At 37.5% G+C, this 11,700-nt stretch overlaps 1 protein-coding gene across 11 annotated transcripts in view; it reads right to left on the reverse strand.

Annotated features, from left to right (window-relative positions):
* pbx3b (pre-B-cell leukemia homeobox 3b) overlaps positions 1-9,119 on the reverse strand; it is a 101,124-nt gene extending 92,005 nt beyond the window's left edge. For 5 of the 11 annotated variants that reach the window (XM_035379471.1, XM_035379467.1, XM_035379463.1 and 2 more), the window contains exons 1-2: positions 7,534-9,093; positions 6,443-6,516 (exon numbers count right to left, since the gene is read on the reverse strand). In XM_035379471.1, the coding sequence (XP_035235362.1) occupies positions 6,443-6,516; positions 7,534-7,730 (271 nt within the window). In that variant the 5' untranslated portion in view covers positions 7,731-9,093. Of the gene's footprint in view, positions 1-6,164; positions 6,274-6,442; positions 6,523-7,533 lie in introns of those variants that run through there. The other 6 variants (XM_035379470.1, XM_035379468.1, XM_035379462.1 and 3 more) reach the window with 4 other exon arrangements.
* Between the last annotated feature and the right edge of the window lie 2,581 nt (positions 9,120-11,700).

The raw sequence follows: 11,700 nt of genomic DNA on the forward strand, positions 1-11,700 counted from the left end.
AAATGTAGACCTACCTCCTGTTTTAGCGCACTCAAAATTGTCCCGTGACAATTACTTTGTCAGGGACCATGTTACAATGATACTTCCTGTGGCCTTTAATCAAGAACAGCAAGCTTTTTCTTTTTTTTCTGTGTTTTTTCTCCTGCCTCCCCTCTGCACACGCTACACTCAGAGAACCATTCACACACACACACACACACACACACACACACACACACACCCTACTATCACAGAAACACAACCGTACAGTATATACACACAGAGCTCTGTCCTTCCGTTTCCCGAAACACATGTACACATATTCTTTTTCTGTCGCTGTTTACACAGTTACCAGGCAAACACTTCAGTTTCAATTTAACATCTTTTTTTTTTGCCTTCAAGCCTTAGCAGCAATGAAATTCAGTGGAACAATGAACATTTCATCTTCTACCAGTTCTTTTCTCTTTTTCGGTTTCACACAGAAAGAAAATTGTCTTTGGAAAAAGACTCATTAAGTGAAGAAAGTATTAGGGTACGGTGAACTCCTATTTCTTTGTGATGCACAGATTGATTTATCATTATATGCTGTAATGCTTTCCTGTAAGTCTGTCAATTATCAGAGTTTATTCAGTCTATCCCAATGCATTTCACAACAAGAAATATGAGAATTAAATATGCCGTATAGCAGTTCATTTTGCAAGAACATTAAGCCAGAACTGGACTGGAGCCTTCAACATTTGGAGTCACAATAAACCCTAGCTAAATTGTTGCGAATGGCAGAAACACATATATATATATATTTTAACATTTTTTAATGTATTAATTTTGTTAGGTGAAAGACTTTGGATAGCGGTTCACTCGGTAATGTCTCTAATTGGCAGGTTTACTTATAGTTGTGAGCGCTGGCAGATGAGAATGGGCTCAATCAAACCCCACAGTGCAAGAGGCAAGGCTACAGAAAACCCCCATATCTCTTCTGTTCTCAGTGCCAAGTCAGATCCACAGGTCAGATTACAGAAAAAAAAAACATCTCCCTCCTCTGCCTCAAAGCTACTACACTCAAGTCACAGCTGCACTCTGAAATTATTAATCCTAACCCAGAACCAGTGTCAGTTTATTGAATTTTTGATAGACACACCCAATATTTACACATTAGGGATAAAAACCGCATATTTAATATATCAGTATGGCCAAATGAACATAAATACATGACCATACGCTCACAAATGAGCACACGTGTGCATGCGAACACATGCACAATCTCTCTTAAACACATGTAGCATTTCACTTTCCCTATCACCTACCTACTCTCTTTGTCTGTCATACATACACACAAACACACACACACACACACATGCACGCACACACACACACACAGATACGGCACACACAGAAAACACCCATAAGCAAAGAGAAAACTCGACATGAGGAAGGTGCTTTATCAAGAGAAGGTTCGCTTATCGCCCAGATAAGACAATGTCCTTCAACAAGCCTGCTGAGAAAACAAACACGACATCTTTCTCAAAGCCAGCCTTCGCTAAACAAATACTGAGAGCAAACACCGTTTAGCAGGCAGGCTCTTTAAATCCCAACCTCAACGCCACACTAATGTTTGCAAGACTGGGCAGAGCCAATTGCCAAAATGAAAAAGTGGGAAGTAAAGGTACAGTAAGAGTCTGAAAATGATGACAGCTGATTTAATAGCAACAGTGTCAACAGCAACAATAAACTAAGTAATGCACAAAGTACCTTGTTAGCCTTTGTGAAAAAATAAAACCCTTCAAACAGTGAACATCAAAGGGATTAGAGAAGATTACAAGAACTCAGCTGGTAAACAAGCTCATTTAAATAATTAGCATACTTAGGGACTCTATTCTTTATGCATATTTAATTATAGCTTTAATACAATATAGGCTATAAATATATTAAACACAGCACAATATGTGCACGTTGAAACGTAGGCGCTGTAGGTGGTTTTCAGTTATGGAAGCATGAACTAAGAATTCCAGCTTCAGATGAAATATTTTTTTTGTTTAGTGCGATTCTGCGAGATGTGTCAATCAATGGGAATAATATATTCATGTCATCTCATTTTTTTAAAAGGTACAGTCCTACATACTCCATGTTTTAATTTTCAACATAAATACAGTTAATTTATCAACTTCATTATTGAACGCTGAATCGTGTTGACTGTCATTCAAAATCTGCCTTCAGATTTTCAATAAATATTACACGAGGAGAATACATTTTCAATGATTTTTCTCATTTTGTAAAGATGCATATTTCTAAATTAAACCGTAGGGTACGCCTCAGTTTATTGCTACATTTAGTGGCGCGTTACAAATTCCTTATCATGTTATAAATATGAAAGAAATAGTATTGTACCCCATATAAGCGACAGAGACAACCATCTATCAAATACAAAAGTTACTGTTTTGCAGTTTGTGTGGGGAGAGTGTTGCAAGTATATTAAAATTCATATTTAAATTTGGTGACGATAAATATCTACTAAAATAAAATTAATACAAGAGTACTAAGTGGTGATATACACATATGCAAGTCAAACACACACACACACACACACTTACACAAAAACACACACACACATACTCTCCCTCTCTCTCTCTCTCTCTCACACACACACACACACACACACTCACACACAGGTGCGAACATAAAAGCGATGATGAGCACACACTATAACCAACGTCCTTTCCTCGATACGGTGCCAGTACTTCAAACCCACCCTGCCAGCAAAAGCAGACTACAACCATAACCACAACCAAACCTACTAACGCTCATCTTTTTTCTTTTTCTCTCTATTCTTTTTCCTTTTCTTTTTTCGCCTCTGGCCCCAGAGTTCCTGAGCTCTTGTACAGCTTAAAGTAACATCTACAGGCTGTCGCCCCGGGGTTAAAACATTTAGTGATCATTTTCTTCTCTCATTTTCTCTCTCTCTCTCTCTTTCTACCTCTCCCTTTCTCCGGCTCTACAGACATAAAGAATACCTCAAGCAGCCAGGGCAGCCAAGCAGGCCCTGCCCTCCCCAAGCGAACACCTCCTGGAGCCCCGAAGTTCATTAAGTTTTATGATGTTCCCCAAGTCACTTCTGCTTATAAGCCTCACAATGGCCACAAATCTGGCAACCCATCACGTACACTATTAGGAGGCCCCTGGTAAAGGAATGTCATTCAGGGGTGGTTGTTTGTGGTTGGCCGTTCATCTTGCGTTTGCTCTATTTTATGTTTGCTTCCCTGGTCATCGGCACTAAATTGACAGCTGTCATCGCTGGCCTCCTTCGTGAACCACAAGCGAAACCCAAGACCGCCCCCCCTTTCATCTTTTATGGTACCTTTGATACTCACGAATCATCAGAAGGAAAATAATGTACAATGCTAATTATATTGATCTTAATTGTAATTGGTAATCGTGACCTTTCTCATTTAAGCGTATTTGCCTGCGGGTACCCGTTCTGTTGTCTCTAGAAAAAATCACGATTTACAAAGATTCTCACATTTGGACACGGATTAACAAAATAATAATAATGATTATAACAATAATACCAAATAAATAAATTATCGATACTGTGAGTCAAAGGCCAAAAAAAAAGAAAATATTTATTTTGAAAGACCATTAAACATAGGCATTTAATATTTTAATAACTTCCGATTTTTCCAAACGTAGTTTTTGTAATACTACGCCTTAATCGGTTTATGCAGCTATAGAAAAAATAATAATGCGCTTAAAATAACAACAACTTTTTTTTTTACATTCGGCAGTCTCCTACCTGTTGATATATAAAAGCAGATACTTAACTATGTTATGCCGTCACACAGGAGAAAGCACAAAGGAGACACAAAAAAACTATGCGTACAATTATTTGCTTGCACATGCATTATAATTCTTGTCTACTTGATTGCTACTGTTTCGATGAATCTTTTGCCCACTCAATTGAAAAACGTTTTAAAAATAATAATGTAAAATGCACAAGTTGTAAAAATTGCTGCTTCTTTTCCTTTCATTTATAACAGCCTAAATATATTGCATATTTAAAATATGTACATATTTTCAAGGTTGCACCGTTCGGATTTGGTTCAGAAGCCAAGCCAAGACTGTATCAACAGATACTCGATAGCCTACTTTGAAATGGTTGCACGAAAAGGCTGTACTTCAACAATTAAACACGTTTGACGTTGGCTACATACACCTTCTTTTAAAATCCATTAAACCAATGTTTGGTGCATACATAATAATTTAGCTAATGTCATTATTTGATTAGTAAGCAAAATTATAAAATTACAGATAGTGGAATCCTGGAAGACGTGACATCTCGGAGTAAACTGGTTTAACCCTTATTGCTGACCTGTTCCCCTCGGTTCACCTTTGATGCCTTATTTCCATGAAGTCGACTTCGTCCAAGACACAAAACAAAAAAAGAATAATCCATTACCATTGATTTATTTTCTGTTTTTACTTTCCTGTTGTTTGGATATGGCGCGTTTCCTAAGAAGTTATTATATGTTGCCTGCGCCTGTTCGCATTATCTGTGTGACCTTGGTATGCAAAACGTCGCTCCGCGGTAAGTCGTACAAAGGGTGTTTTATAGTATCAAGGAGCAACGCTCCGAAAAACTTTGCTAAACAGTTTCTCCGATCGTTTATGTGGTGCTGGGCGCTCACTGCATCTCTGTTAAGGACGTGTTTGATTAAAGCGTAGTCTTCCATCAAACAAAATAATCTATTGCGATTCAGTGACACATGTTAATGTTTCATGCCATCAAATGCTTCTCGGACACTTTCTCCCCTTTTAAGCACGGATTTCATATCCGAGTTCTAATGCTCGGTTGATTTACAATAAATCAACCATAACATAAAATTGTAGTAAAAGTGTGAAACTCGTGCACTGACCTCGTGTCGCCTAACAATTTAAAATGTATCATTCGCTACGCACGCACGCACGCGCGCGCTCTCTTTTACACACACAAACACACGCACACACACACACACACACACACACACACTCTTTTACCGAATTCTACAAACGAGTAATCATAATACAAATTGTAAAGCTGGATATTTTTGCGGTCTGACGCCATGGGAAGAAAATATCGCCGATTATTAACATTTAAAGCACTTGTATTAGCTGGTGCTTTAGAGTTTGTAGCCTGTAACTACCCTGTTTAATACAGACCGTAGGCTATGGAGGAAGACAATCGTTCCTGAGATTGCCGTTCTGTCTTCAGTCAGGTGAAACCATGGGCTATGTCAGTAGTATAGTGTAGATGCCAAACATTCTCCAAATGAGAAAGTATGTTATAGGTAACTGGATTTAAGTGTAGTAACTCCGAGCATATTTCAAATAAAATTTGCTAAATTCTAATGAATGACAACACTTCAATAACTGTAGCCACGTGTTTGTCAATAGTGTAATTCCGATATGCTATATGAATGGCAAAGGTTTCATGTCAAATGAAATTAGGATGTTTTTTCACTCTCTCTCAATAATAATAATAATAATAATAATAATAATAATTCCACAACATTTCACGAAGTCTGTTCCATTTTGCACAGCCGTCGCTTATAATTTTTTTTAGAATTTTTAAAAAATGTATTTCATAGTTCCGTAAAGCAAAGTCCATAATTAGCATACTTTATAAACCTTGCGTATTTGCATGCATAGCATACTATATATTAAAATGACTGCCACACTTGTAACGGTTCGCATTATTGATTAATTGTTGCCTATATGCAAGGAATGTGGGAAGGAGTCGTATGAAGATACGCGTCGTGCCAATAATAATCAATGGAACAAGCAAAAACAATTACAAAGTGCACATCTGAATAGCACACCAAAATATTTATCAAGTAGCAAATACATCTATATTTTAAAAATATATATATGCATACGTCCCGTACGTTGATTAACACTGCAATTGACTATTTAACTTATGATATGCATGGCGCATAGTGAAGGGCTTGTTTCTCCAACGTTATCTGTGTGATGTGTGGTTTATCTAAAGACGCGCCGCAAGGTTTTTTTTTTCTCCGCTTATATACGATAAGATAAGAAGAATGCAAGAATTCGACAGTGTAAACAAGCACATGCCAGTTGTCTGCGTCTCCTCTCCAAGCCATTTGACGTTGAGTAAGCGGTCGGAGCACAGGACAGTGCTGCCTGCTACTCACCACAAAAAACAGCACGGATATCAAAGGTTCTCCAGTTATGACCCTTGTGTATTTGTTTAGTTTCCGAAGCTACAACCATATTTATTTTCAAGTGTTGGACGCGATTACGAATGGGGATATAACTGTGGTACTTGTGTTCATATTTGACCACGGGGTGCATGGGACAAAAAGAGCAAAGATGGCGGTGTGCAATCGTTTTGTGCCACGGTAATGTAGCCTGCTATCAATACTCCCCTCTTCTTTAATTGTTTCCTTAACACAACATGTATCGGTCTTACCTGTTTTTTCTTTAATCTCGCATAGCACACTGAAGAGGGCTGGTTTCATTCTGTGGCAATTCAGTCCATGTTTCCTGTTTCAGTACAGGGAAAAGCAAAAAAATATATGTATATAATCACTACTTTTTTAAAAGTATACAAGAAAAGGCACTGCATTTTTATATTAATGAAATAACAGTGTGCGTGTTACCACAATAGCCTTCATTTTCAGTACTTCCCTATTTTGATTCACACACGTGTGTTTAAGCTCTTTCGCGGCACAAGAAAGCGTGGGCATGCTTTTTGCAAGTTAAGCTACAGAAAATGTCCGTAGAATTAAGTATAATGGAATTTATGGGTCGTTGTCCGCGGCGATTGCTCACACTCGCCTGTTTCATACAATGTGGCATGGTAAAAGTAGGCTACATATAGCCTATATTTTAATAATGTGTGATGCAAGATTTACTCCATGACATCTGATTACACAGGATAGTTAACAGTAGCCTACCTATCATGTACACTTGGGAAGAGAACTGTTACTTGCTGTTAGGTAAAGTTATCTTTAGGCAGTTTGGAAGTTTTTTTAGCCAGACATTATGGATGCTATGAATTTGTAAAGCATAACACCTACCCAATTTGAGCACATCTGAAAATGGCCATTAAAATACACGTATGTATTTTCTAAAAACAAATAAAAGTATATAATGTGTGTATTTTTGTTCATGTAAATTTTAGAATATCTTGCGTCTTCTGTAAGTGACTATGCGGACCCAGCAAGAATGTTCAAATCATACGCCTAACATTTCTATTAAGTAAAATTTGCTCACGATTCAAATATAACGATCTCGGGGAAGGCGAGCGGCTAACCACGCTACAATACCACGGTTTTAACACGAACTCAGTTGTATGTGTCATCATCTCCTTCACGTTCATCACTGCTGTTATACACAACCCGTTCTCCTGTTTTAATATTACACATTAAATGCATGCTATCTTATATTTTTTTCAGGAAAGCTACGTCAACACTAAGCTAGTTGTACAATATAAACACAATAGCCTTCTGCTGTGTGCAACAATTTGTGCAGTAAATAATTCATTAAAAAGGAACCAACTTTGCTTGCGCCTCATCCAGACTTTGGTCAGTTATGGTCATTATTTGATGTAGAATGTCCCCAATATCTTGTTTTCTTCCGTCCCCATCCGTGCCTTCGTGTCCGTGCGGTGGCGGCAGTGCCATGCCTCCTTGTACCGAGTGACCAGCAAGGCTGACACCGCCGAGAGCCTGCATTATCCGGGCTTGTTCGTCCATAGTCTGCCGCAACACAATCAATGCACTTCTTACGAACCAACGCAAAGAAATGGAGCTTGTAAAAAATCACATGCAAAGCCAATTCTTAAGTCTGTGCGGTACAAGAAGGATCAAGGTATAATGCTAATTCTTAAAAACTGCGCACAAAAATAAGAAAGAGCGATAAATTGATACGAGTCACTATCAAGAGATAGTATGACGAATGTGTGTCCCAGTAAACACTTTCTTCTTGCAATATGTTCTTCTCCCCTTGAATCGAAGCACCGTTTTATAAATATATGATAAATATTTTGTTCGTAATTGCAGTTCCAATATCTATACTTTCATTGTTGACACTTCGGTATTCGTATGACAGCCGCTGTCCCTTTGATCCTGTTCGAATCTTCTTTCCAATTGGTCTTTTTTCTTTGATTTGACGTGTTGGATATGACTGGTAAAGCTCCTTGCAGATTTCTTTCATATGTTAGTAACCTTTCTTGCGATTATGTCTCCCCGCGTAATTCTTCTTGCAAACTTGGTCAAATCCCAATTTAAACCACCAGGAAACAAAACATCCGACGCTAAGTGGGAAACAAATAATAAAACAAAATAAATAAACAATGCAAATCAAAGTATACAGTACCTATGTTGGTAGTATAATACTTGAGAAACTCAGTATATAAATGTTTTCAAAAATAAATGAAAAAATAAATTAATTAAATGACTAGTACCGGCTGCTAAATAATAATAGTGATAGCAAAAATGAAAATTTAATTTGGAAAAAGTTTCGCAGATTTACTTGTAAAATGAATAATACAATAACGAAAAATTAATTACACACTGTAAAGCAATGCGCAAAAATATCAGCCTTTTGAAATTTATGAGTCCGAATCTCTGACTGTGTGCTTTATGGTGTTTGATGGCAGCGGTAGTGAGCGATTGACAATGTGCCAATGCCACTCACTCAATGCAGACGTGTCAGATCAGGACCAGAAAAAAAATACAAAATCGAAATAAAAATGCACGCTCCGCCCATGAGAGGAGGGGTCTATGATCTTGTCATTTCTTCTCGCCGAAAACACCGAAAACAAAATACTAGAGTAATGTATAATAGTGATAATAATAAATGAAGCAAGGACCTAAAATATAAAAAAAAAAATCGCCCGAGTCCCACTTTTCGTCAGCCTTACTTGAGCGTACAGCAAAATGGCATCACATTACACTCCTCGTACACACTTGGAAATTCAACAAACAAAAGAAAGTGCATACCCTTAGTTTTATATTGTTTGATACCAAACTGATAATGAATTGCTCGCGCTCTCCGCTTTCCAAGACCATGGTACAGACGTCTCTACCTAGCCTTGCTCGCAAGGTAGGCAGGCAGAGGCCATGTTTATAATATTGGAACTGAGCGTTCTCTCACCAATCCACGCCTTCTCTACGTGAGACTGACGGGCGACTTGTCCTGTCGGGAGCCTGAATTTGATTCTTAGAACCCGCCCAGAGAATCCACCTCCTCAACATGGCTGTAGAGACAGCCAGTAACTTCTGATTGGCCGTTGCCACGGGTGACATCCACTGCACAAGCAGGCGGCGCTGCTTTGTCCTCTTCTATAGTTGCTATGGCAGCAGACAAGTCGATGAGCGGGATGTAAGGATACAGTGGCTACGTTTTATAAGCGCCCCGTAAATGTGGGGTGTATTTTTGTTAGTTACAAGCGAACTGTGGGAAAATGCTCTCGAATCTTTGTGAAGTCTAACCAAGTGACTTTGCATTCAATGTGTTGGCTGGCAACATGTTTATTTACAGTAAAACATGTTTTGATTATCCGATGTGCATTTCGTCTCACTTACAGTTAGACTGTGTCTTAGCTTGTCAGCTGTGTGGAGAACTTCGAAAATCGATGTGCCCGGAGGGAGAAGATCTTGCAGATGTGAAGATGCTTTTGGCTAACGTTGATTTGTTCTTTTCGTTTTCTTCCTTGAAACTTTTGGCTTTGGATGACAGACAGTTTTTGACAGAAAACACGTGTCTTTAACCCTATTTTCTACCTCTGAAACTCTGGGGTTGCTCATAAAGGGAGAAATTTCCAGCGAAAGATTCTGCGCGGTAACGTTGTGTATCTCCTCAGATGAACAACTGCAGTTATTTTTATTTTCGTCCTTATGTTCGTAGGGTGTGCCGGGGATTAAAGTCCCCGAAAGTTAATGTTTGAGTCTGGGGGCGTGGAAAATGATTTTAGGCCTATTTGTTGTCCTGTGGATAGTTAAAATATGCGCACACGTACATGTGTCGCTCACGAGTAAGTAAGTTATTTCCCTGCCGCCACTTACTTACTGCGCTTTTGTGCACCTAACCGAACATTATACGCAAGTTTAACAAATGAGGTGGGACGGAATGATTATCTGCATCACAAAGGAGAGGAGGCTATCTCACCCCCTTATCCCCAATCTTACGGATGTTAACACATTATATGGCAAAAGAAATGGTCTCTAATGCTCGAAAATGTATTTTCTTAAACATCTGTCAGACTTCATAAAAAACTTCTATCGGGCAGTATGACGTGAATAATAATTAGCCCCCTCAATTCCAATTCCCAGTTTTCATCATAATGTTGATCACGAAAATTATCTGTATATTGAAATATTTCATTTCCTTCACCTGCAAGGAAATGCATAGCCAGTATGTTTATATAAATATATTTTAAAATGCAAGTCATATCTCGAATTTGTAATTTACATTTATGAGACAAACTAAAACAAATAACTAGAGCTCATTTAATGATTTCTGTTTAACTGTTCACCCGTATACAGTTCAAATAACAGTGTCTGTTTTTTACCATTAATTTCCATGCCATGTTGTTGCCTTCTGATATTGTTGCCACTTGATATTTCTGAATAACCAATGAGTTGTTTTTGTTCTATGTAAAAAAAAACAAAACAAAAGTAGGCTGTGCTGAAAATTTCCAAAATATGAAATGGTTGCTTAAGTTTTAATATCTATATGTCTGAACATGGACATGGTGGCATCGACGTGCATTGACCTCTTATGGACTAAGAACAATTTGCATAAAAATTAAGCTGTATATTTGCAAGATTTCTCCAATATTACTTCTGCTTGTTTGAATGCGGAATTGGTTTTGAAGAAGGTAGAAGGGTAGAACAAAAGGCGTGGGAAGGCATAAAAATAGTTTATTGATATAATGCTTTTATTTCTTAAAATTGGGATTGTTTACAATGAAAACACCTGCCTGCTCAACATTCAGAAATGACAAGTGGATGTTATATGCTATATGTTGGCCCTGCTTAATATAACTGCTGATTGAAGTCTTGTGTCGACTGATCCTATATTGGAGCCCAATTCTAATCTAAAATGATAAACAGTGCAAACAAGCTACTGGTAAGTGCATAGTTCTTAGGTATCTAGTCACAGCCATCAATGAGTAACAGCCTAAATTCTTTGGTGGCCACCTTGTTTAAGTTGTAAGTATGGAACCAGATTTGTTATTTTAAATTCTGTGTATGCAAGAGTAATGAAAATACTATTTATGTATTTCAATTAAATGTTTAGACAATCACTAATAACTGATAAAACATATTATCAATCTGTGACACTATATGATAAAATGCCAAAGCCAATGCTGGTCATTGTTTGTTTTTATTCATGTCATGTGTATGACGTTTTAATTTTAAAGGATACTTAAAATCTATACTAAACTGGAGACATAATATTTAGGAACCAACAAATACATATAAAGATACATTTTTATATTACATTTTCCAGTTCTTAGCAGGTCAAGTTTTATTTTCCATGAATACACCAGATGGTACTTTTGGTATTATTACAATATATAACTGAATTGTATTTAAGATATAAAAAAAAACCTCTTGTTAAAAAAAAAAAAACATAAAAAAAATAAATAAATGAAATTGTACCCCCTGATTGTAGCTCACACAGTTCTTACACAGACACGGTGACAGGCTTTGACGG

Source organism: Anguilla anguilla, chromosome 10, assembly GCF_013347855.1.
Source record: "Anguilla anguilla isolate fAngAng1 chromosome 10, fAngAng1.pri, whole genome shotgun sequence".
Classification (NCBI taxonomy): domain Eukaryota; kingdom Metazoa; phylum Chordata; class Actinopteri; order Anguilliformes; family Anguillidae; genus Anguilla; species Anguilla anguilla.